The 26,393-nt window shown below is 37.1% G+C and overlaps 3 protein-coding genes across 6 annotated transcripts in view; 1 reads left to right on the forward strand and 2 right to left on the reverse strand.

Annotated features, from left to right (window-relative positions):
- Nucleotides 1-3,475: 3,475 nt before the first annotated feature.
- dhrs12lb (dehydrogenase/reductase (SDR family) member 12-like b) lies at nt 3,476-8,530 on the reverse strand. The gene is made up of 10 exons (XM_059563167.1): nt 8,398-8,530; nt 7,661-7,794; nt 6,728-6,810; nt 6,480-6,575; nt 6,260-6,341; nt 5,941-6,002; nt 5,589-5,693; nt 4,599-4,689; nt 3,821-3,958; nt 3,476-3,735 (listed from the first exon to the last, which is right to left on the reverse strand). The coding sequence occupies exons 1-10, from the start codon at nt 8,451-8,453 to the stop codon at nt 3,617-3,619; spliced, it is 966 nt and encodes a 321-aa protein (XP_059419150.1). The 5' UTR covers nt 8,454-8,530; the 3' UTR covers nt 3,476-3,616.
- Nucleotides 8,531-9,515: 985 nt separating this feature from the next.
- LOC132154563 (AP-1 complex subunit sigma-3-like) lies at nt 9,516-15,854 on the forward strand. Of its 2 annotated transcripts, none has more exons than XM_059563176.1 (5): nt 9,516-9,674; nt 12,728-12,906; nt 13,890-13,998; nt 14,234-14,371; nt 15,083-15,854. In XM_059563176.1, the coding sequence occupies exons 1-5, from the start codon at nt 9,672-9,674 to the stop codon at nt 15,116-15,118; spliced, it is 465 nt and encodes a 154-aa protein (XP_059419159.1). In that variant the 5' UTR covers nt 9,516-9,671; the 3' UTR covers nt 15,119-15,854. The 2 variants fall into 2 exon arrangements, with proteins under 2 accessions (XP_059419159.1, XP_059419160.1); XM_059563177.1 differs by lacking the exon at nt 9,516-9,674 and adding an exon at nt 11,905-12,037.
- Nucleotides 15,855-15,978: 124 nt separating this feature from the next.
- The window catches only part of LOC132154536 (secretogranin-2b-like), a 209,893-nt gene continuing 199,478 nt past the window's right edge, over nt 15,979-26,393 (reverse strand). The window contains exons 1-2 of one of the 3 annotated variants that reach the window (XM_059563129.1): nt 18,932-19,077; nt 15,979-18,319 (exon numbers count right to left, since the gene is read on the reverse strand). In XM_059563129.1, the coding sequence (XP_059419112.1) occupies nt 16,545-18,314 (1,770 nt within the window). In that variant the 5' untranslated portion in view covers nt 18,315-18,319; nt 18,932-19,077 and the 3' untranslated portion in view covers nt 15,979-16,544. Of the gene's footprint in view, nt 18,320-18,413; nt 18,565-18,931; nt 19,078-26,393 lie in introns of those variants that run through there. The other 2 variants (XM_059563128.1, XM_059563130.1) reach the window with 2 other exon arrangements.

The raw sequence follows: 26,393 nt of genomic DNA on the forward strand, positions 1-26,393 counted from the left end.
ATGCCTGATGAGGTTCGAGAACACCTGACAAGAGATCAGAGAACATTCCTTCATCCAGAACCACTCCAGACCCTTCAGATTCCCAGCTTCTCCTCTTCAGTTCACTCCTCTCATTTTCTGTAAGGTTCAGGTCAGAGGACTGGAATGGCTATAGCAGAAGCTTGGTTTTGTGCTCCGTGACCCATTTCTGTGTTGTTTTTGAGGTTTGTGTTTAGATTATTGTATGGTTGGAAGATCCAAACATGGCCCATTATAAAATTTCTAACAGGAAGTCACTTACTGATTTTTTTTATCTGTTGGTATTTGATAGAATCAGTGATGCCATGTGTCTAAACAAGATGTCTAGAACCTCCAGCAGAAATATAGGCCCACAACATCAAAAATAGAGCAGTATATGTCATTGTACACATGGGGTACTTTTTATCTATGTGTTCACTAAACCCATCTTGAGTGTTTGCCGCTAAAAAGCTCATTTTTTAGTCTCATCTGACCATAGAAGCCAGTCACATTTGAAGTTCCAGTCGTGTCTGATAACTAAATATGCTTTAGTTTGTTTTTGGATGAGCTAGGAGAATTTTTCTTGAAACCCTCCCAAACAACATGTGGTGATGTAGGTCCTGTTTGACAATATAGACTTTCTGCAATTCTCCAGCTGTGACCCCTGGAGTCTTTAGCCACTCAAACTTTCCTTCTCACCATGCATGAGAACAATATAGACACACGTCTTCTTCCAGGCAGTTTCGTAACATTTTATGTTGATTGGAAATTCTTAATTATTGCCCTGATGGTGGAAATGGGAATTTTCACTGCTCTAGCTCTTTTCATAAAGCCACTTTGCTCATTTGTGAAGCTCAATTATCTTTTGCTGCACATCAGAAATATATTCTTTGGTTTTTCTCATTTTGATGGATGATTAAGTGAATTTGGGCTTCGTTTTCCATCCTCTTTAAATGTCTGTGAAACAGGAAGCCATGGCTGGATAATTTCATGTTTATAATCATGCGAGAGTACTCAAAATTGTAAATATGACTGGGAATATACTTCAGAGATATTTTACTCATAAGAATTTTGTAGGGATACGAATAATTGTGTCGTCTGAGTATTTGAGAAAAAAAATTATTTCATAATGATATTTCCCCCCATTTTTAATTCTTATTATCCAATGAAAGGATACATATATACACACACAGTTTGGGATCAGGACGAGTTTGTATGTTTATTACAGGAGTTTCTTATGTTCATCAAGCCTGCATTTATTTGAAAAATATACAGGGATTTTTTTAAATATTGTGCAATATTATTATTATTACTACATAAAATATAATTGTTCCTATTTTAATATACATTAAAATGTAATTTATTCCTGTGATGCAAAGCATAAAAAAAACTAAAATTCTCAGCAGCCATTACTCCAGTCTTCAGTGTCACATGATCCTTCAGAATTCATTGATAAAAAAAAAAAAATGTAAAAAGAAGAGCATTTATTTAAAATAAACATATTTTTGAACAATGTACACTACTGTTCAAAAGTTTGGGGCCAGTAAATTTTTATTCTTTTTTTTTCTTGTCTTTTTTTTTTTTTTGAAAGAAATTAAAACTTTTATTCAGCAAGGATGTGTTAAATTAGGAAGAACTGATAGCAAATATTTATATTGTTAGAAAAGATTTATATTTTTAATAAATGCTGCTCTTTTTTTCTTTTTACATTTCTATTCATCAAAGAATCCTGAAAAAAGTATCAGTTTCCACATTTTTTTTAAGAAGCACAACTGTTGCCAGCATTAATCATTCTGATAACAAATCAGCATATTACAATGATTTCTTAAGGATCATGTGGCACTTTATACTGGAGTAAAGGCTGATGGAAATTCAGCTTTGAATCACATAAATAAATTATATTTTAAATTATATTAAAATAGAAACCATTATTTTATATTGTAATAACATTTTGCAAGATTACTGTTTTCTTTCTGTATTTTTGATCAAATAAATGCAGCCTTGATAAGCCTCAAAAGTCACTGGTGTAGATATCAAGATACCTGTATCAAACCAAACAATAGCACAAGCACATTTATAATAGCAAGTTTATTTCTTTTTTAGGTCTTAAATGCTAAAACATTTGATACACTGTTCAAAAAGAAGATTTTGGTCTTTGTGGTTGTTACATATTGTGTTCATGGTTAACGTGATGAACTACACCTGTGTGAACCCGAGGGGAACTGCCTTCACAAGTCTGCTAAAAATCACCTTGAGAGCAGCTGATTACAAGTAATTGAAAAATGGTTCTTCGCCCTTATTGTGACAGCTTATTCACTCATGTTTGAGTAGATGTATGAATTTTGAATCCTCTCACCACAGGAGCAAAGGTACCTGAAGGTGGATTTAATCACAGGCTTTGATCTGCACGGCTGTGCTTGGGATTCACTGAGACCCATCTCAACAAAACACACAGCTGTTGTCTTACTAAACACTCTCACTGTACCAGTCAGATGATCTGAGAAGACAATGGTGCATGCCGCTTTCAGTGCTCCAGTAGTAAGATGATTAGCGGTATTTATTTTGATGTGTGAGGATGTTAAAGCATCGTATGCATCATACAGTGAGCATGAAAAATCAATTACCAGCACAGGAAATTAAGAATTTCAATCTGTTTCATCCTGGCACAGGGACCGCTGAGAGAAACATACTCACGGAAAATTGATGACGCAGGTGGATGCTGTTTATGATCAATTTAAGAGGAAGCATCACCATTTTATGAGGAGTTTGTTAGTTATGCTGTGTTAATTTAATTTTGGAAGTTATATCACATATTTCCATCACCATGCAGGAAGTATTTTGCCTGACAAAACCAAATGCCTAATTGTTTTAGTTTTATCATTTATGAGCATTTTGAGAGAGGAGCAGGAATGGAATTATGAGAATATTATATGAGCAAAATCTGATTGATCAAATATGATACTCGACAAAAACAAAATGCTAACTTTTTTTTCTTTTCTTTTTTAAAATAAAGGTTCAATATAAGGTTCAATAAATTGTTCCATTAAAAAAAAAAAAAATCTGACTGATTTCATATGTGAGGCTTTACAGGGTTAACTGGCATGTTGTGGCCAGGCATAACATCTAAACATCAAAACAGACCCCATTCATGTTTTAAATGGTTCTGGTTTTTATTGTGCATAATTCATTAACGCGTGTTATTCTATAATGACAAAAAGGTTTGTTTTCAGAATCTTTGATAAAAATGTTAAAACTACTTCTAAATGACTTTCCTTTATGGTTAATGACAATCAAAGCTACTTTGATTCAGGGAGATGGCAGTTTTCACAATTGTCTACAAACTCAACTGTATGAAAACAATTTGTTACAGTCCAATCCATTGGCAATGGATCAAATCACACCTCGGCCTACTTTTGTTTCTTGTTAAATATCCTATTTCACTCAGAAATACTTGTTTAAGAATACTTTTAGTTTCTGTATGATTATTTTGCAATTACAGTAGTTGTTACAGAAAAAAAAGCTTTATTCATATCATCTTTATTACATATAACATGAGTGTTATTTTAGTACTACATACTGTAAAATCTCTCAGCTATCTGACAGGTAATACCTAAATATCTCACTCTGAGGGTTTGACAGCCATCGCCAAAGCCTCCAACCGGCCCATGAACACTTTGACTTCCCGTCGAGAGCTGTGTGTCCACGCCAGGGGCAAGTGGGCTGAAACGGGCTGTCGATCTGAAACAAACAACCTGTAAGAGTCCTAATGGAAAAATCTAGACACATGACATCAAATGTCACCATTTCTAACCAACATGCACACCTTGGAAGAAAAGGCCGCTGGGAGACGCAGTGGTGGTGCGTGACACGGCGAGCCAGACGACCGTATCGGCTCCTTGATCCGCTTTACGCAGACGATCACGCATCATCTGATGGAACTGAGGCATCGCCTTGGCAACCGCTGAGCACCAGACCCAGAGATTACAAGTGATGAGTTTGACAGAGAAGCTTGCAAAATAGAGTTATCTAATAAATTTGTATTTTCATTTCATTTTATGTTATTTTTAAAGTTATTTTTAGTATAGAAATATTTTTTTTTAAAACATAACATAAATTATATATTTAAATAATATAAAAAATATATATTATACATACAGGGTTGTTACATTTATTTTTTTATAAAATGTAAATATATACATAAAAAATATTTTATATAGTTGCCGAGCTAAAATTTATAATTTTCATTAAGTTTAAGTTGATGTACTACAATAACTAAAACTCTTAAAAAACAATGTAGACATATTTAAAATAATAATAATAATAAAAACGAACTTTATGTTAAAAATATAATAAATATAAATAAAAACTATTAATGAAATCTACATGTATAAGTTAAGTATATACAGTAATAGTAAATCTAAATGAAACCCAAATTAAACTGCAAACAAATCTAGAGTTGCTCTTTTACAGTACTTATGGACAAACGAATTAAACTTAAAACTGTAAGTAAACAGAATCATTATGCCAAACTGGCATAACCATGCTCTCAATTAATAATTAGCACATTATTTTGTTTGTTGACTTCTAAAAATGAGTAATACCTGGTGTGTCGGCCCACCCGGGGTGCATCACAGAGAAATGAATTTTAGGATTTGCTTTCGCCCAGACCTCTGTCATCACTACCTGCTGCCTCTGGGGCCACACACACACACACACACACACAGAGAGAGAGAGAGAGAGAGAGAAACATAACAGGTGTTTAGTAAAAGGTCATAATCATTACTGCATCAGATATTGTTTAATGGAGATGCCACTGCTGGCAATCTGTGTCACCTGTTGCTTGGCAACAGCTGAGAGAAAGGTAACCCTGCTCATCTCAATTTAATAAAAAATATTCATGACTTTTAGTCTCTTTTCATGAATACAATTATTTAATCTATAATCTATTTCACATTATCCTTGTAAATTAATTTGATAAGAAAATGTCTGCCAACACTTTTCAGTATCTTGATATATTTCATTGTACTGTTTTAATTTTCATATTTACATTCCAGAGTACTGTAATGTATTACCACAGAACTGGTAGGTATTAGTATTAAATATAGTATTACTACCCTGGTAGTGTCCAAAAAACAAACAAAAAAAAAACGTGGTATTCCTGTAGTTGGGAATATTTTGAATAAAAATATATTAATTTTCTAAATAATTTTCTAAATCTTAATTTTACATTTAAACATTTTATATTGACGTAATAAAAAAATGTGAGGCCATTTTTCATCTAACTGAAAAGGAGTTGCTCTTTTACAGTTGAAAGGCATAATTGGAGACAATATTAATTTAACTTAAAAACAATTTATACATTTAAATTTAGCATTTTCCAATTTTAAAAGTTTCAAATTGACTTTTTAAATAATTTATTTATTTTCTGTGCTGCCAACCCTAAATTCTTATAAAGGAATACATGAAAGGTAAATGAAATGTATGAGAAATAAAAATAGCAATGATTCACTAAGAAAACAAAAATATTATATTACAAGGCAAAATGCTCTTAATTCAAAAAATTCTAAATATTGTCTCTAAACAAAACTCACCTTGTTTTGTGCGTATACCATGGTACCATCAAATGGAGCTCTCTCTGTCTGCAGGTCGTCCGTGTTAAGTTTCTGTACCAGCATCCCTCCCGATGACACTGTGATCTACCAGAGACATTATTATCATCACAATACATTAAACTACCAAATATGGTACAATATGAGAGAGAAACAGGTAACTCTGTGGATATGCACACATCGCTTTTAATAAAATATAAACACATCTGCCATAGGTTGTCAAAAACACCATAACTGTTTATGTCTTCACATATGCATTGTGAAATAATGCAATTGCAGGTAGAATTGTATTTAATAAATCAAGACATTGAGATCAATGTTGTTTTTCACTCACAACTCGGGGGTCCCTGCTCTTCTCCAGCAATGGCAACAGACATTTAGTCAGAACATAAACACCTGCAGAGAATGAGATTTGATTAAATATTTGATAACATAATATTTATTCTATAAAAGAATATTATACACTACCATTTAAAATTTGGGGGGAAAAAAAAGATGCATTAAATGTGACAGGAAAGAGATGGAGAAAGCTGAATATTCAGCTTTGTATTAAAGGAATAAATTACCTTTAAAAACGTATTTAAACATCTTAAATCATACTAATATTTAACAATAATGCAGTTTTTACACTATTTCTGACTGTTGTGTCTTACCAAGAGTATTGGTTGCAAAATTTTTCTCCAGTCGGTCAGAGTTCATTTCCCTCTGGTTCACCATACATCCGGCATTATTGATCTGAGAGGGATAAGTGTGGGAGACGAGAGTAAAGGAGAGGATATTTCTTTATCTGTCCTGCACCTGTAAGCTTCAGCTGAATGCTGGTATTTTTTCTTTAATATAGTGAGGTATGATGGGAATCTCTGACACTCATACCAAAACATTGAGCGATGAGTGCTCCTTCTTAAAAGCCTCTGCGAACTCCCACACCTTTCTCGTCTCGGAGAGGTCCAACACGTGGACGTAAACCTCCTAAGATAGATGCACATCACAAAGTGAATGCAACAAGACCAGTGGAAGAAAATCATTCAGAAACCTTTTAAACCATGATCATTTTATTTGGTGTTTTATTTTCATTAAGAATTAAACATTGGAGTATCATAAGCAATAAATGAGGCACTTACATTATTTCCACTCGCTGAGATGATTTCTTCTCTGGCTCTCTCGGCTCGCTCTTTGTTTCGGCAGACAATATGAACAGTGCCACCTTGGACGAGAGGGAAAAAAATATAGGTATCACATTCTTTAATGTTAAATGGTTTGTTGAGGAGAAGTCTGATTTTACAGAATTCTTCTCTGCAATTAGCAATTTTTGCAGTGCAACACACTCCGAACAAATGCAAATGAATAATGTAGAAAACTTAAGCAACCATACAACACCCTAGTATTAACAATGAGTTCTGCATGGGCTTTATTATGGATTATGGACTTGTATTTTGGCCAGAGGTGACAGTTTAAGGTTACGTCATCTTAATGATGGATTTGTTCCTTACAAACATGCGGTTTTTCATTTTACGTGATTTGAATTGATAGACTGGAATCGTATAGATTACTTGTGGATTATTGTGATGTTTTTATCCGCTGTTTGTACTCTCATTCTGATGGCACCCATTCTCTGTAGAGCTTTGCTGAGCAAGTGATGTAAAGTTAAATTTCTCTAAATAAACAAACTCGTTATTGCTACTTCAGATACTGATACCATATGCCTACCAAGGCTTTGCCTTTTAAGACTTAGTGTAAGAACATACCAAGTTTTAAGTCATTTGAAATGCTAATAACTTAGGCCAGACTTGACTTACTTTACCTTACATGAGAATAATAAATAATAGTGTTAACTCTTACAAAAAGTAACTTAGCGTAACATGTACAGTATATGAACCATGTTATATGAAAATGCTAATCGTTCAGTACATTATGATATACAGTATTGGGTATATTACCATAGTACCATGGTACCATCTGCTGCCATCAATGTACTATAGTAACACCACAATATATTTATGGTTAAAAATAACATTGTGACCTCAAAAAAGGCTTTGTGTGTCTGAAAAACACACCTTTTTGGGCTATGGCCATGGCTGTCGCCTTCCCTATTCCACTGTTGGCTCCGGTGATCATGAAGGAACGGCCCACCAAGGACACATCCAGGTCCTTTGCTACAAAAGTCTTAGAGGCATTCTCAAATCCAGACCTAGTGACAACATCCAGCACATGAATCAAATCAGAAACACAACCAGCATGAGCTGCACTTTTATCCATAAAAGTGTGTTTTTATCACAGTTCTTGAATTGTTATGTGACCACTGCACATCTGAGACAGAGCTCCTAAGACAAGAGCCCTGATCCAAAGGAGCTTCTGTTTGGGATGACAAGGCACTTGAGAGAGTGGCAGGGGTCTCAATAGGGCCCATTGTGATGCAATGATGACTGACCTTAAACTGAGGGCTTAGATGAATGCATGTCAGAAGAGATGACTCGGGGAACTACAAAAACAACATTTGTGCAAGAAACCACTATATCTAACAACATTTGGCTTGCGAGAACACAATTAAAGACTGTGTTTTTGTAGCCGTTCTGAAAAGCCGCTAAATATATGCTCAGGCCAGAAACATTTTGAGAAATTTTTTTCAATGATCATGGCAATGAAAACCGTCTCATAGCGATTAGAATCAATAAAAATACTAATTACAAAAGACAGTGCAACACACTTTTTCTAAAGACTCTAAAGTTATGAAGAACAAAGCACAATGAACTGAACAATTCCGTAAGAAATACAAAAAAAAAAAAACCTTTACCTTGTATACTCCCTCATTCCCTTGATAAACCACACTATGTTCCTGTAGAGACACATTTGTAGCACTGTTGTTCCTTCTCAACTGGACTGCAGTGATTATGACAGCTGACAGATGCATGTGACTACTGTAGCTCCAGAGGGCTCCCTCTAGTGTCAGATGATAGATAATCAATTACACACCAACAGGGTCATGCAAATTAATGTAGTCAGGTGCTCATGTTACAAAACTTTAGGCCTACAGATTGTGTTTTTCATTATTTAGCCTTTTAATGCACAAAGGTGACCTTCCAAATAACCACACCCCTCCAAGATTCACTGTAGCTTGCAAAACTTGCAATGTTTTGGAACAAATATAGTAAATTTCCAAGTATTTGACCTATATATATATATATATATATATATATATATATATATATATATATATATATATTCCCAACATATTTAGTAATTGCAAAATAATTACTTCAGCAAGAAATATCAAGTGTCAACCTACATTTTTCTAAAAAACACTTTCATGGAAGAATGAAATATAAAATGAAGAATAATGAATAAACATATTTAGAGTTGGGGGACTTGGACTTGGACTCAAACTTGACACGGACATCTTGGACTGAGTACAGACGAATCCACGTCATGTGTAATAAAAGGTTAAAAAATATCATTAAAGATTAAAAGTAACAACATAAAATTAAGATAAAAATACATTACAAATCGTTTCCCATTGGTTAAGGACTAGGACTCGACAATGTGGCCTCGGACCCAACACTACAATTATTTATTATTAATGCAAGTTATTTTTCTGATGGATAACAATAAATTAATATTCATAATAGCAAACTGTAATTTAATTGTTGTTATTATATTATTATTTTTATTAAAAAAATAAAGTTTTAATTTATATCATTTTAATTTATTGTTAATTGTGCTCTTAAGTGTGTTGCTTAACAACATATTCATTCATCACATATCTATTTTCATAAATCATTTATGATGGCTGATATTTCACAAAATTGTATTTAAAGGTAACGTAAAGGAAAATAATATGTGAGTGGGTGCTGCCCCGCCCCTTTTCAAGCCAGGTGCAGTGTTTCAACCTATTAGAGGTCAGATAGTGGAGGCGAAAACAAGGCCGAACGCTCAGCTACGCATCTGCGCATGCGCAGCTTTTCTCTCCACACAGTTGGGAAGGGCAGCGATGACTCCGGCCTTGACCAGCCGGGAAGTGAATACTAATTTTTTGGATATCAGTATTCCTTCCGTATTTCTTACTTCAAGATGGTAAGTTACACAGTATATTCTTTTGACTCGCATAAAAGCACACATTTAGATCATATAGGTTTTGTGTTGGGTGACAGGTAGTTTCTTCCACAGGTTGTGTTCGTGCACCTGTCAGGACGTGTATGCGGGCGCACCTGCGAGCTTTAAAACTTCCGTCCATTAGCTGCTTGTTTATCGCCGACTATAGAAAACAGTGTCATTTAGAGTTGATGTATTTCACCAAAATTGTTTTATTCAAAGTCTGAGCAAATGAATCGGATGTCTTTTAACTGCTGAGGGAGTTAAAGGTGTCGTTTTAGTGAAGTCATCTCATCTGTCTGGATAAACCGGTTGGTTGGTTGGTTCGTTACCCTTGATATCGGATTGTCTGGTTTTGACACTTTGTGTGTTCGTTGTTAAGGAACCTTTTGAATTATTTTCAGAATTCTTTAATAAATAGAACATTCAAAAGAAGAATATTTATTATGTATATATAACTTTACTGTGGAAGTTGTGTGTAAAGTCTTAGTTTAGCTAACTGGATTTGGCCAGGTAACTCCTTTATCTTGTTCAAATAGGAGTTAAACACTGTGTGTTTGACTGCTGTTCTTCTGGTTGCTAGTTGCTGGTTCTGATTTCTGAATAAAATATGCATTTGTAAATACGTTCATAGAACTGTTTTTGTTAAGCTCTTAGATTAGGTTTATTGAAATTTGGTAAGTGTTTGCAAAATCTCTCCAGAGTAGTAACACAATACATGCAGCTCCTCTGAAAATGCTTCATCTGATATTGTCTGCTGTTCTCATTTAAACTGCAGCGAGTGTGTTTGTAAGCATGTTCTCCTGTGTGCTGTAGCTGCTCACAGCTGTGTCGACTTTAACGATAGAAGGAAAATCAGAAATCAGAGCATCACAGAACTGAAATCTAAGCAGGAACAGGCTGAAGAGGAAACTAAGAGGCTTCATTTCTACCCTCCCCTATAGTGCAACTTTGTGTGTGGACAGAGAGGAGTGTGGAAAGTGTGGAATGTAAAGATAAAGATGTATGTAACTTAATATCTGCAGCACTCTGTTTCCTTTCTCTTTTTTTATCCTGTAGTCATGTGATAGGTGTTCAACGCTGAAAAAATAATTCAGAGAATAATTTTCCTCTGGAACACAATAGTAGACCTGACGCAGTGCATGCTTCTGTTTCCTTATTTTTGCCTTGTTTTTTCATCCTTCATCCCTCATCAGCATGTTTTGGTCATAACAATGAAGCACCTGATGGTTCCATTTTCCCACCTGGTGTTCCTGCATCGGTGTGCATTTGTGTTTGCGAGCAAAATGAGTTGCTTGCAGCAGATTCATTAATTCTATCGTTAAACATAACAATTGACTTTAGAGAAGGACAAAGCTTAGGACTGGTTGCTTTTTTGATGTTTTGAGTTCTGTGAAGAATGACCGATGCATCACCATTATCATGTTCTTGTATCATTGTACTTAAAGAAATAGTTCATGCAAAAATGAAAATGAACTGAAAATGTACTCCGCTTCAGGCCATCCAAGACGTAGATGTATTTGTTTCTTCATTGGAACAGATTTGGAGAATTTTAACATTACATCACTTGCTCACCTGTAGATCCTCTGCAGTGAATGGGTGCCTGCAAAAATGAGTCCAAACAGCTGATAAAAACATCACAATAATCCACAAGTAACACTCTAGTCCATCAATAAATGTCTTGTGAAGCAGAAAAGCTGTTTGAAATAAAAGAATAAAAAAAATCGAATTTAACTTCAAACACTTTAGCTAAAATGCTAGTCCTCTGTCAATAATATTGCTTTCTCTGGTGAAAAGTCGACTCATCTGAATCAGGAGAGAAAAATATCCACAGATTAAGCACAGTGGAAACAGTTCTAAACACATCTGTAGTTGGATTTTAATGTGAGGGAACAACATGTGATGGACTTTATTTGTATTTTTTTTTTTGAGGAAGCGATGTTATGGATTATAGGATCATATTTGGCCATGAGTGACGATGTAAATTAATTCTATTAATAGTTTTCGGTGTGGCCTGTGACCTGATAAGTCAGTGAAAAAAGCAGCTTATTGCAAGTTTGTATGACTCACAAAGAGAGCATCACATATTCTCTGCCCTGCTGTGACGTATGTCTATTAGAAGACAAAGCTTTTTCAAGCATTGCCAGATTTCTGTGTAAACTGAGAGGAGAGGGAGGAGAAATTAGGAAGAGTTCTCAGAAGTTTTGCTCTCAGTATCAATGCATTGAGCTGATAGTTCTTGTGTGGAAAAGATTCACGCAGAGGTCCATCCTGTAGCTGACAGCGAATCATTGACTCACGGATATTGAATCTCATATTGACTGGGTTTCTGTGACAGTGAAAAGGTTAGCCTGTCTGAAGTGCAGTTTGTCTCTTTCTTTGTATTTCCTGTTGCCTAAAATTTCATCTGTGGGCTTGCAATTATTTTTACAGAGACCGTAAGAAAAGAGACAGGAAATTATGGGGGAAGCAGAAAGAAAATGGGATCAGAAGACAACGCAGGCCAGATATGAACCTAACGTTCATTGCATGAGCAGCACAACAGCTCAGCATGTCTAGATCTTGTGCACTAAGCACTATATTTGATCATGATTCTATTAAATATTATTTTAGCACTTTTGAGAAAGAAATAGTTGGAAATAACATGCATTTCATCCACCAAAGTTCCAGTAGCATCTGCAGAAGAAACCCTGCATAAAGATTATTTTATGAATAGATTTATGACATTTTACATTTTGAATGCATACAGTTATAGGTTTCTATGAATTATTGGTTTTATATTTCATACAGACCAATACAAAAAGCAGCATTCATTTTAAAATGAATAGTAAAGGATTATTCACACTTATACAGAGTGACTTTGTATTTTCACTGTCAGCACCTTTCTCATGGGTGTGCTCAAAGGAACAATCTTGGTAACTCATTACTACAACCTTTGGATAACCAACCTGGATCATTAAACACTAGGCCACACCCACTCCAAAAGATGAAAGAATGAGCCATCCAATTAAAATGCCTGTTCTCTTTTCCAACAGATGCATTTCCTGTTGCTGTTCAGTCGTCAGGGGAAGTTACGGCTGCAGAAATGGTTCCTGCCCCTCCCGGAAAGAGAGAGGAAGAAGATTGTGAAGGACATGACCACTATGGTGTTGGCACGGAAACCACGCACATGCAACTTCCTGCACTGGAAGGATCTAAAGATTGTCTATAAGAGGTGAGCATTCAACCCAGTCCAAAGGAGAATGTCCTGAAGGAGTATATTTTGGGGTATATTCAGTATGTGCTCTTCACATATGCATTGTTAAAGAGCATGCTGATTTCAAACAAAATGGATGGTGTTAGATTCAGCATTAATTAAACACCCAGCTGCTAGGCTCTCGTGTTGGGTCATTAATCATCACAAGGTAAGAGCAGAAGACTCTAAAATCTTGCAAAGCGGACATCTAGACAGCAGACAAGATCATATGTGGCCTAATTAAAATACAACATGAAAAGGTTTCTGTGTCCATATAGAGTTTGTTGCCCTGTCCTGTCCTTCACTCCAGTTCTCCTGCCATTACTGATGTCATTAGCTGACGACATGCCACTTTCTGAGTCCCCCTTGTTTTCCGGTGAAACCTAGTGGCAGCTTCCTACACAATGGCCCCCTATTACCCAATGGTTTCTGAAAATGGACCCAGATGCTCACAATGGGAAGTATCAGCATGTGATATTCCAAGTAAAACATGACTTTGCTTGATTTTGATATGATTATATAAGTGTTACATTACTGAATGGAAGTAAACATGACTTGAATATAAAATAGTCTGAATAAAAAATCCACTGGTTTTGACGGTGTGAATAGAAATATTTGAGAGAATTGTGCTTCTATACTTTAATGCTTCAGAGCCTGGCTATATTCTTGGTCACAGTTCAGATCTTTATGTTGCATCAAATCCTTCTGTCAGGCACTGAAACCTGAGAGTGAGTTTTCACACTTGTTACTGAAATCCTGTTACTTGCACTCTTCTGGTTCAGATCTGTATTTCACACCTCTCTTAACCTGTTGTTTGTCCAGTCTGACTTTCGTAAGTACAGAGATTTGCCATTTCAGCAGTTGGATTGTAGAGACTGTGTAGATGGCAGTTGTGAGGATAATGTGTACTATTTTCAGATTTTTTATAAATAAAATTAAACTTCTATATGTTTTTCCACTAGGTACGCAAGTCTTTATTTCTGCTGTGCTTTGGAGGACCAGGATAATGAACTTATGGCTTTAGAGACTTTGCATCGTTATGTGGAGTTACTCGACAAATACTTTGGCAATGTAAATACATTGTTGCTCAGCTCTAGAGCAAATATTTGATGTATCTGATAAAAAATACTATACAGTATCTTTTGATATATCCGTTTACATTAAGTCTCTTTTATTAAATACATCACATTTTTGTTATTAATTAATTTTAATTGATTTATTTGTGCATAGTTGTCTCACTGAACACAGTATTTTATTTTTTACTCTCTTATTTCATTGACCTATTTCTGTTTTTGTAATATTACAGGTATGTGAGCTGGACATCATCTTTAACTTTGAGAAAGCTTATTTCATCCTGGATGAGTTTCTGATGGGTGGAGAGATTCAGGAGACGTCCAAACAGTCTGTTGCGAGGTCTATAGAGGCCTCTGATATGCTGCAAGAGGTGAGATACTAAATTTGATCTACTTTCAGGTTATTTAAAATGGAAATATTTTACAGAAAATTCATTTTATTAGTTCAACGGTATTGAAATAATAAATATATTTTTTTTCCATCTGTGTAAATTCCATCTGTGCAAGTTTTGACAATTTTCAAATATTAAAAAATAAAAAAATAAAATAAAATAAAATTGAGTTCAGGACATGTGGCAGCCTCAGTCAGTGTTTCTGAGCCAGACATTTCAGATTGAAAGAACCTGCAGCTGCTTCGTTAAACATTATTGATTTGTAAGAGAGAGAGAGAGATAAATAAATGGGTGGTCAGTCCGAGAGTGTGGTTTTACAAAGCAGCCTTCAGTACCACTAAATGCCATTTTTCCAAGTATGCCTAAAAAGAAAGAGACCACATTAAAAGAATAGTTCATAATAGTTTTACTCACCTTCGAAGCTGGCATATTGAGCGGTCATAGGACTATAGCATAAGGTGTATAAATGACATGAGGGTGAATAAATGATGACAGAATTTTCATTTTTGAGTCCATGTTGCCTTTAAACCCATATGGCATCTAATCATTTGTTGTCTGTATATCATTCTAATAAGCAGGGTCCATACATTTGAAGGAGACTTCAACTCTGCACGGCACGGGAAACTAAAATAGCACTTAACATATTACAAAAGGGTAATCAGTCATTTACCTGTTTTTCTCTCTCTTCAGACGATGGAAGAATACATGAGCAAACCAGCCTTCTGACAGCAGCTGACATGATACAGTGTGACAAAATGAAAAGAAACCTGTCCATGCAGTTTCATTGCAAGAAGTTATAGACTTTATTTATGAGGGCTTCAAAAAAAATTATTATTATTTTTCTTCTTCTCTATACTTGTATGAACATCTTGATCAGTTCCACTCAAATTTAATGCAACTGAATCAGGGTTCATGTTGTGTTTTTGAATAGGTATGTCTTGTCAACTTATAAAAATAAATGTAATGCAGAATTTTTATGATGGCCCCAGCATGCATATACACATGCAACCATAGATTTAACTGATAATTTTCAACTCTTTATACCAAAATCATTTTATATAATAATCATATGTTTGCAGTTAAACTTTAAACTTTGGCTTATTTGAAGTGCCTTTTCATATTTTGTAAACATGTTGCATGTCTCAGGAGACATTTAGCTCAAGAAAGAAAAACTATAACACTTTGAAGGAATGTTAATGCTGCTTTATGAGCACATATTGATATTGTGTTATTAAAATTGTTTTTTATATGATTTAGTCTCAGTCAAATGTTTGCTATTTTCTCTGATGAAATGCATCTGGTGCTTTCTAAAAATCCTTCCAGCAGTTTATTTTTGTGTGCTGTAATGGATTTGTTTTCTATTAATATCTCTTATTATGAGACTGTGCTTGCCACTGTATAAGGTCCTGTATCATCAATCAGGTATCCTTAGGTTTTCTATGACATGAGATGTAAATATTAATATATGATTTGATATTTATTCTTTTTCAAGATCAAGCCCAGCACTGATAAATGTTTCCTCTTTAAGTGATGGTTGTTTTTGTGTTGAATCATGCGTGTAATAAGGCAGCACAATACAGCGAGAGGAAAAATAATACGGTAATGCTTTATTCATGTATCTCTTCTCACACTTTAGAACACGTACAAAATGATTTATAAATGAGAATCACATCCATCTTTATTGGTTTGATAATGAAATAGCTTGAAAAGATTGCAGCAAGCGGAGTCCTACGACTACAGCAACATTCTCTTGATACCAACAATAGGAACAAGAAAACATTTCGAGGACCACCAATTCATAAACGACATAAAATGCTCTGGAACTTCTGCACATTGATATACCATATATATTTACATATAGAATTCCATGAAAACTAAAGCACTTTAAACTGTTTACTTTTTTTATATATATATAACTTTTGAGGAGATATAGGCATGTCCCATGAGTAAGCATTATTTTTTCCCCCGTCATACTCCGACAAGTCCCTTATGTGGCAGGATTGGCTAGTAGGAGCTTCTTACAACCAGTTTGCAATTTGGAGAGTTCAGAAGTTGTTCATGTAGCCATAGCAACCAGATCAAAGAGATAAAAGGTCAAGGGGCGGGAATTGTCAGAATAGGAGCAGGAAAAATAAATACATGCTCAGGCTCTTCACATTCCTGCAACCATTTTCCCATGATACTCTTTACCCTCTTCTGTTCCAGGCACAGGTGGGGTTTGATCTATGGTTTCCTGTGCTGAATCTTGAGTGGGTGGCTTTTGGGGTGCCTCAGGCTCCTCTTTCCCTTGGGTGTCTCTTTTGGTGTGCGTGCTTTTTTTCCCATTATCAATCTGATCAAAGAAATCTTTCATGGCCTCCTCATACAACTCATAAGGCAACTGCCCGTTCATGGTGGAATCAATGGCTCTCTTGCGATCACTCGAGCTGGTGTCGGGGTATTCAGTCAGGAGTTTGGCTGCGAGGAAGGTCGACTCTTCATCCTCATCCACAGCATCATCATCGTAATCATCTTTTCTTTTGCTTGGAGCTTTGTTTAACTCGGACAGGAACAAGCTTCCCAGTCTTCCACTGGGGTTGAAGTACTTTGCCATGGCTGTTTTGTAGGGCCTTTGCTTTAACAACGAAAATTTAGCATTTTTGTTGGCCAGATTCCCTAACCCAAGGACTTTCAGGATGTCCTCAGTCTTGACATCTGGAGGGATTTCACTCACTGTGACTTCTGGCTGTCGACCGTTGTAATACTTGATGACACGGCTCTTGTGCCGAGGTTGGCTGGGCTTCCTAACCAGCTGGTTCTCAGGAAGGCGTTGTTGTTTTCTGGTTTCCTCCATGAAGAGCATTCCAACCAGGTCCTCTGGTGGTACCTGGAGCTTCATTGAAATCGCTGACAGCAGTTGTTTGATTGCCCTAGGGTCAATTAGAGAAGGTTGGGATAGTAGCCGCCTCCTTCCTTCCATCAGGTCCCGTTTTTGAGCTTGGTTTGTCATCTCCAAGACCTTCAACAGGTAGTAATCCACGAGTTTTGTGTCATCGTCTGGGTTCTCATCATCGTCTTCTGTAGGTATAGCTCGTCTTTCAATGACCTCGCCCTGCTCTCTGTTATCTCCTAACCCTCGTTCGTATTCTTCACGGCTTCCTTTAACTAATTCCTCCATCTCCAGCTGCTCCTCTAATGGCATCCATTCCTCTCCTCCGATCACGTCTTCGTATGCGAGGTTCCTAACCTTGTAGAGGTCCTCATCGTCTTCGGTGTCTTCATCATCCTGGTTCTCTCGCTTCCTGTTCTGTGCAGCAGTCAGTTTACCAAGCTCTTCGAATATAGAGCGCATGTTGGCGAGGCTCTGAGGGGTGTACTGCTCATCCAAATCCTCAGTTGCCCGCTTGGTGTCCCTGCTGTTCTCCTCATCCTCAAACATCAGCGGATACTTCTTGTGTGGCTTCACGAAGCCTCCGTAGTCTCCAGCAGGGCTCTCTGCATCTACCATTGGGCGTCTGCTCTTGTGAGAACGCCGCTCGTTTCCGGGGGCTGGCTGGCTTTCTGGAGTTTCTCCAGCTTGTTCAAGCACCCGCAGCAGAGAACGAACCCACAGTGGCACCTTGTTATCAGGCCAATGGGTGGCGTCCTCACGCGTGGGTGCATTCTCATCCTGTAAGGAGGCGAGCTGCACTAGAAAACGGAATTTGTCCACCTCGTCGTAATCCCCTGTTGGATTCTCTGATCCATCGGCTCTCTGTTTCAAGCTTTCAATGTACTCCAGAGCTTTGATCATATCGGAGCTGGGAGCAAGGAAGCCACCCTGGTCTCCGCCTCTCAGGCGATGGTGGCGCACAGAAGCGCCCTGCACAGTTAGTGTTTGGAGGAGGGTAACGAGCAGGACTGCCACCCCTCCGGCGGACAGTTTCGGTTGTGACAACATCATACTGCCTAGAGATAAACAAGCACAAAAATATTTAACCCTAGGAGTCTTTTTATTTATGTTGCATCCTTGGTGTTTAAAAACAAATTGCATGCAATGTACCTAAAATTCTGCTCGAATTTAAACTAACAATGAAATCAGTTCTTAGAGTTGCTTTACAACCTAAAATTGTTTCCCAGACCGAGCAGAAGAGACACTTCGAGCGCTCAAGCAGCAATGAGTAGTCAGAACACAACATGTTTTTAAACGACAACAGCACCGGATGAGTCACCGCCTGTTGTCAAGGTAACCTTTCACTTGTGGCTACGGATCTCTAAGAACAGATCTATTGATATTTTCACGTATGTTTGTATAGAACAAATCAAGATTAAAAAAATAAAAAAAAGTCAGTCTAGCTGGAATACATTTCACTGATCTTTTTGCGACGATTCGAGCAGATAAACCAGAGATGAGATGTGCTGCTGATGAGTGATGGTATCTAAGCAAGCAAAGCCAGAAAGAAAAAGAAAAAAAGCTCTTTCTCACAAAGCAGACTAGCGAATATGTTAATTATTTTCACAGAGCATCATTTTGTGAATACAAAAACACAACAAAACAAAAATTAAAATGAGCCCTCGTACCTTTTGTCTAGAGCTCAGAAAATGTGAATGAGCGTGAACAGCATGTCCTCCGTGTTGCCTCAATGCGCTTCGGTTGTGTTTCAGCACCGGACAGCTCCCCGCGCTATATGAGGCGGCTCCTAACCAGTGCGTCTGCGTCACGATGCACACGCAATAGCGAGGCTGTGCATGCATTCGTAACCATTCACAACGTTTTTCTCTGAGAAACTGAACCTCTTGCAATGCATTATCCTCATGGTCTGTGTTTTAGGTGTGTTTTATTCATAAAGAACAGTGCGTTTTGTGAACAACAATAACTACGTTTTCATTACAGAATTTTAACACAGTTTCTGCCTAAATACAGAAACTCTTTTGCATTACAGTTAATGAATTGTCTAATATATAATGCAATTGAACTGTTAAATTGGTACTGCCTGCCAATGTTATAAAAAAATGCAGAATGATTCTGAAGCCCTTTAAAGAGTTTTGAGGAAATACCATAATCATTTACTATCATGATGTTCGTTGTACAAACCAATATTTATTATTATTATTATTTTTTTTCTCTACACACAAGCATCACAGGCGAGTTAAATCGTCAGGAGATGAGTCACACACACGCTCAAATGCACTGCGGGACTGTGAGGAGAGCAAGGCCTATGGAAAAGATCTCTTCCACTGTTCCTAGACAGCTACAGTCCAGAGCATCTATTAGATCCTGCGGTGGGACCTGTCAGCAGCTAGTGCCCTAGTGACATTTGTGCCAAGATTACACGGATTTGTACTTGATCACTTTTCCTGGAACACAGACAAAAAGTCTCTGTAGAGAAAGCTTCGTCTTTTGATTTGTTTTTTTTTTTAAACAGGCACATTATTTGTAGTATTTTTAGCTGTAGTTTCTAGGTACTAAAAGGAAAATTAAAAAAAATCTGTTATCAAAAACCACCTTACTTGGACCTATTTAAGCTATTTTTTAAACAATTTTTTGTTGTTGATCATTTTGCCAGTGTTCAGCCAAAAACTGAGGTACATTAGCACCTAAGCAAAGACACATAAGCCAATCAATGAGGCCTAGGATCAATCAGTTCCAAAAATAAATACGGTACCTGTGCTAATTGAAAGAAAACAGGTTGATATAAAAACTGAATCCAATATTTGCTAATAATATACCATAATTTCTAAGCAATTGTTTTGTGGGCTGGTCATTTTTGACAGGAAACACAAGTATAATAAGGTGGGAGGGTGGGGGGATCCCAATTTTGGTATACCCTGTGTGAGCAAACTCAAAGTTTTAGTCCAATGTGTACATTTAACTGGCATTTTTGTGAAAATGAAAACCTCAAAATGACAACATGAGCTTAAGTTTCATAAGAACTTTTATTCTTTTAGAGAACCATCCATATGGGGCTTTAAAGAACCCAGAAACCAATAAGCTGGTCTGAATAAGCTGTAAATTAACATCGAGAACTTCTATTAAACTCTGTAGAGCCAAAAAAGACATGTTAGTCCCTACAGCCCAGAATCAGAGCAGCACATTTATTTCTTTATTTAAAGCACTCTGCGGTTTGTCTGCATATTGTTTTTAGCACATACTGATTCTGGACTCATAACCCACAGTCAGCTGACTGCACTCTGGGGAGAGAGGTCCTCCTGACGTTAGTGGAGCAGTCACATGGTCAGATGAGTCATAAGCTTGTGTGTGTGCATTATGGGATGTTTCCATGGCTGTGAAACCAAACAATCTTTTCTATTTTTGTTTCTTGATTCATAAAAATACATATATACTGACTTCCATTAGCAAACAGGAGGAGCACTGGGTTTCAGCACAGCAGTTCTCCTGAAAAGCTTTCTCAATAAGATTAAAAGGAAATCAATCCACAACCCATTGAATTTCTAAATTTTCTACTTTTAATGATATTAGAGCATCCCCTCTGTTACTGATTGTTCTAGCAGAGACTAGCTAGTGGATGGGGAAAACAATGCTGAAGAGATGACTCTGAAACACGTCTTGCTGGAGTTGGCTATAAATAGGCGCTGTGGAGGTGTCAGCAGGAGGTTACAGTCATGTGTGCGTGGACTGTGATGGATGATCTGATAGGCTGAGAGATGTGTAGGAGGCTTGATGAGGGATTCTCTTGGTGTAAGCAGGATTCTGCACATTAATTTGGACTAATGAGCAAAGCAAGAATGAATGATTTTATGTTTTCAAATGAAACTGAGCTTTTTTAAAGTGTAGTTCTTTGCCTGTTACCAGTGGCTAAAATAAGGTCTGCTAAACATCATACATTTTAAGACATCAGCATGAAACAAAATAGAATCTGATATTCTAAACATATTAAAAAACAAGATAAATTGACCTGATATGCAAAATTGCACGCAATATTAAAGTCACATTATGTGTAGTTTATTATTATCAATTTATTGTGAAAGGTTTTTTTTTTATCTGGTTCCATTGGCAAATTTTTTCATTTGATTTTGTCTCCACTTGTTATGAGTAAACCTTAAATTTATTATACTGCCCTGCATCATATTTGCTAAATGAAATGCAACACTTGTTTTTTCCAGTAATTTTGGACTGCCTGTACAAAAATAATGCCTGTTTTGCTCGAGTATGTCACATTGAAGATGACATTGTTTGTAAGTTGAATTATTCTTTATTCAGCAGAAAAACTGATTAGAATACAGCAGATTTTTGTCGGTTCTGAAACTGACAGTTAGGGTTGAGATTATATGCTTGGCCTGTTCTGAAGGCTGTTGATTTGATTCGGCTCAATGAAAGCATCAGAGCTGTGTTCAGTGTGCTGGGATGGGCTGACGGCATGGCGGATGGAGGGAGGGAGAGAGGGGGGAGAGGATGAATGTCAATGAGAATAGAAAGGGAGGGCTGCATAGTCTCTCTGCTGTCATTCTAATAAATTCAAGCAATGAAATCTATCTGTCAATTAATTCTTTTTTACTTTCTGCATCCCTTATGCTGATCCTCAATATCTCTGCCTCTTTCTATTTCTCTCTGTCTTTTTCCATCTCTCCTTCCCTCTGGTTGCTGGGGAGACTGACAGCGGTGTTGTGTGGTTCCTGGAATCTCAATCAAGAGTTATAATACCAGAGTCAACAGAAACCAACAGGCTATGGCCCTCGATACCTAGCAGTGTGTGTGTGTGTGTCATGGAGAGAATATAACAGGTAGTAAAGTGTGTGGGAATGACTCATAGATCAGAGATGTTTGTTTTTATGCATTAGTATAACCACACTTGCAGCAGAATGGCTAATATTGTTTGCTCTTTTATAACTCAGAAAACATAGGGGAGAGCAGGGTGAGTTCAGCCAGTTTTTACTCACGGTGTGTTTAAAGCGAGCAGACAAAACGTATCCTACTTAAATAGGTACATACATTCCAGGATGTGGTGCATCCTTGGGAATAATCATTTTGTATCTAAAATAAATTGCTTTCAAAATATGGCTTTCCAAAAAAGTGAAGGGTAAATTGAGCCTAGGGAGAGGATAAGATGAGCTACATAGAGTTAAACTGTACCACTGATTATGTCGACATAACTGAACATTTTCACCTCATGCTATATCAAAAGGAGAGACATTTCATGAAAATGGCTTCTTAAAGGTACAATTTGTAAGATATTTGCAGTAAAATATCCAAAAACAACTAGGCTAGTGTTATATATTTTGTCCAGCTGATTACTAACAATATCTCTAATGTTTTCAACTACTTGTAAATGAGAAAATGAGAAAATTCCCATTCTAAACAGTGACACGGGGCAGTGCAGTCGCCTGTCAATGACGTTAGTTACCCCTTTGTTACCACCTTTACTGACGTAGAAACCACATGACAACTGTGTCGTGGACAAATGCGGAAGTGGTGTCTAGTGTCCAGCAAATCACTAGCTTGCTTCAAGTAGTTCCTTATTTACTTCTTCTTGCACGTTTTTATGGTGGATTGTGTTACTTATTTATGGAACATAATTACTGTTTACCGTCTGCCGCTGGTTCTGTCGACAAGGACAGCTCCCGTGAACTTGTGTTTTACTCGACAGGTGAGTTGTTTTGATTAGTATCTTTACAGAAAACGTATGCTATTATAACGATCAACAAGATTAGTATTATGGGGCATACACTCCAAATGCGGGGCATCGCGTCTCTAGACCCGCACGAGGACGTGTCTGATCCATAGTCTGATCAAATCTTGGCATTGACTTTGTATGTAATCTACTCGTGCAAATCGTTGAACTCACGTTTGAAAATTATGACATCAAGCACAACATTTATAAAAACTTTACCTCATCCGTTAAATCCACGATTTATATTTCCGTCTGATTGATGGCCGTCAGCGGTTGGGTAGAAGACAAGAAATCCCATCATCCCACGCTCCTTCTTAGCATCATCAAAACACACGATTGTTATTGTTTTGGTAGTGCGCCCTCTCGTGGCAGGTCCTACAAACTGTACCTTTAAAATCTATGTGTGAGCCTTGTGATGGACTGGCCATCCATGCAGAGAGTTTCTTCACCTGTGGCTCAGGAAGCTGGGTTAGGATCCAGCTCCCCGCAACCCTAATAAAGACAAAGAGATTTGGATAATAGAATGGATGGATGCATGACTTCTTGAAAGTTTTATTTAACCTCTTAGCCTGCACCCCGACGCCCTCGTCCTGAAAGCAACTCAATTTGCACGTGTCAGTGTTTATGAATAGATTAAATGAAATCGGACAAATTTAATCTTGACAAACTATGTATCATTATAAAGATCTAAGCCTCAAGCATCGACAACAGATCGCTGTTTTTCAATGGAAAGCTTATAAAGACTGTATTTGCTACATTTGTGTAAGCAGTACACATAAAAAACATGAACATTAGAAACGCTGTACATACCAGATCCGTCGTCATAACGAGTCATAAACACATCCACAGCTGTAAATCCCGGTTTAGTTAGAAAGGTAAGGGTCCACTGAACGACATCTCATGGAGCATGTTTAGTCCAATGAAGCAATAACGTTGTAATATGGATCATAATTCCTTTGTTTACGTTTCAGTTCTTCAGCGACAGAATTGTTTGTGTCCGTTATGGAATAACTCGCGGTCGGAAACTGCGTCTTGGTAGTAAAAACACGGCATGGTTTTGCAGCGTACAGTGTCACAAACAGAATGAGACGATCCACCAGAAAAAAGAATGAATGAAAGATAGGCGAAAGATAGTTTATTTGAATTTTGGCGCTCTCTCGTGAAGCGCAGTCCTGTCAGCTGATGGAGGCAGAACTTACAGCGATCGCCTTTTTCTTTGTTTGTTTTATTTTTCAACAGTTTTTAAATATGTGAGAGTGTGTTTTATGTTGAATGTGAATGTATATGCATGATTACCATCTGTTTGAGTGCAAATCAGCCCAAATCAGCTCGCTATTACTGTATGATCACGGCTATCAGAGTGAACGCATCTATATGAATAGAGAGAGTGGATTATTTACTATATGGCACATTTGTGTTATCACCATTTGTATTAGTGGCCATCAGCGCTTATTTGCATCGTAAGTCATTGTAAATGCTGCATGTCTAGCAATCTCAGGATTTTCTGTATTTGGCAAACAAAGTTAGATCTTTTTTTATTTTTCTTATTATTCTTATTTTCCTTACTCAAATTATTCTTATTGTATTTTTCTAGTGCTAAAATAAATCACTTATATGATGTCTAAGTTTCTGTCTAGTGTTTTATAATTGAAAAAAAACTATGCAGTGGTATGTTTACTGACTAAATAGTTTGTAGAAGCCTTCAATACAGTTGGTAAATATATTTTCTTATATTTGGGGGGTGGGGGGTCTAGACATAATCTCTTTTTCTAGACATAGAAAAATATTTGCTATACTTTCAACCCATTACTTTTCTAGATTTTTCCAGGACTCATTTTATGTATTTTTATATCAAATAAAAAAATATTTAAGTGAGGTAAAAAAAAAATTCAAGGCACTTCAGTGTCTATAACTTGTAATATTTTTGAGCATTATCAAATCTGGTTGATGAAAATTAAAGCCCAAAGTGTCTTCTTTCCAAAGACACCAAAATTATGTTTGTTACACACTGAAGTAGGAAACTGTTACAATTATAAGTTAGGTATAGCACTGTAATAAACCTCTCCTCTTTTGTTTGGGGGGGGGGGGGGGGGGGGTTACCAGACCTATATGGAGGACCACAAGTATGTCATACCACCAGTTCTTCCAGGTAACAAATTTTATTGATAATTTATTGGAAAAGAAACATGATTTAAATAAAGTAGATTCAACAAACATTAACTATGTTCGCCTTTGCTAAAGCAAACGATCACAGCACAATCAAATCGTGATCAAACGCTAATCATATTACACAGTGAAAATCAGCGCTAACCCCAGCTCAGTAAGCACAGAGTGGTTCGTATATCATTTAAAAACTCCTAACTACATACATTCATTCTCACACATACATGCATACAAAAAATTAAAGTCTAAAACACTTCCCCGTTTCCTGGCATCAAGACCCCACCCTGGGGTCTAAGGAAAGAGATCAGCCCTATCAAGTCAGCATCCTCCGGGACAGCGCGTGCAGTCCTGTGTTTTATCCCAGTTCAAGCAGTCACGGAGTCCGACGTAAGTACTGATAGGCTATTTAAATGCAGCACCAACTCGTATAGGATTCACTGCGTACATAATACTGATAAGCCATCATCCCTTTTCAACAGCGCTGTTTCTCGGAAAAAATTAATTAGGCAAAAGGCTGGCGCTCCAAAAATCTCCCCGCTATCTCACTAAACCCAACAAACATAATCTGACTCGCTATCTTCGTTGCCGGACAAACCCTAATGGTCTCGAGCAACCCAAAAAGCGTCCCCGTCTTTTCCCTCGAATGCCAAAGCCCAAAACTCATTTCCTCTTCACATTGTCTCTTAAATTACCTCTATTCCAAGTGAGTCCAATCAGTCTCTCCTCCCATCAATAGGAAAGAGAATGTGCTGTTTAAAGTTCACATCGGCCAAATCAAAGCCAATCTAAATAAATAATCCCCCACATTTATTACACTATCCCCTCCCCTCAAATAGACAGGACTTGTCCCTGAGTCAAATCAAATTGTAGTCTTTAGACCATACTGGTGGTTTCCGAGAATGAACTGGCCGACTCCTTTGTGGACATCGAAGAGACTCGAAGATGTCTCCAACTTCTATCCTCTGGTCCCCATCCTCCAGCTGCAGCTCACCAGAACCTGTGTCCACCGGAAGAGAACACAAGCTTCTGCCGGAGAGTCCCCCATCCACAGCAGACTCTAATATGGAATTTCTTTCCTCCATGCTGGTTACAGCAGCCCTCTCCTTGATCTTGACCACCTCTGTAACAGCAGGACTTTGGGCCTGGAAGGGTCGCTCAGCAGGCTGACAATCAGTATTAATTATAGGACAGGCTGGCCAAGACTCTGAAACAGAACAAGCAACATAAGGCTTTATTCGATTGTAATGCAC

The sequence above is a fragment of the Carassius carassius genome, chromosome 12 (genome assembly GCF_963082965.1).
Source record: "Carassius carassius chromosome 12, fCarCar2.1, whole genome shotgun sequence".
NCBI classification, from domain to species: domain Eukaryota; kingdom Metazoa; phylum Chordata; class Actinopteri; order Cypriniformes; family Cyprinidae; genus Carassius; species Carassius carassius.

Coding starts and splice junctions, on each gene's coding strand:
- dhrs12lb (XM_059563167.1), bottom strand. CDS start 8,453: ATGTGTCTCTACAGGAACATAGTGTGGTTTATCAAGGGAATGAGGGAG. Junction 6,576..6,727: donor TCTCAGCGAGTGGAAATAAT/GTAAGTGCCTCA, acceptor CATCTATCTTAG/GAGGTTTACGTCCACGTGTT. Junction 3,736..3,820: donor CAGCGGCCTTTTCTTCCAAG/GTGTGCATGTTG, acceptor TGTTTGTTTCAG/ATCGACAGCCCGTTTCAGCC.
- LOC132154563 (XM_059563176.1), top strand. Junction 12,907..13,889: donor CTAAAGATTGTCTATAAGAG/GTGAGCATTCAA, acceptor TTTTTCCACTAG/GTACGCAAGTCTTTATTTCT. Junction 14,372..15,082: donor CCTCTGATATGCTGCAAGAG/GTGAGATACTAA, acceptor CTCTCTCTTCAG/ACGATGGAAGAATACATGAG.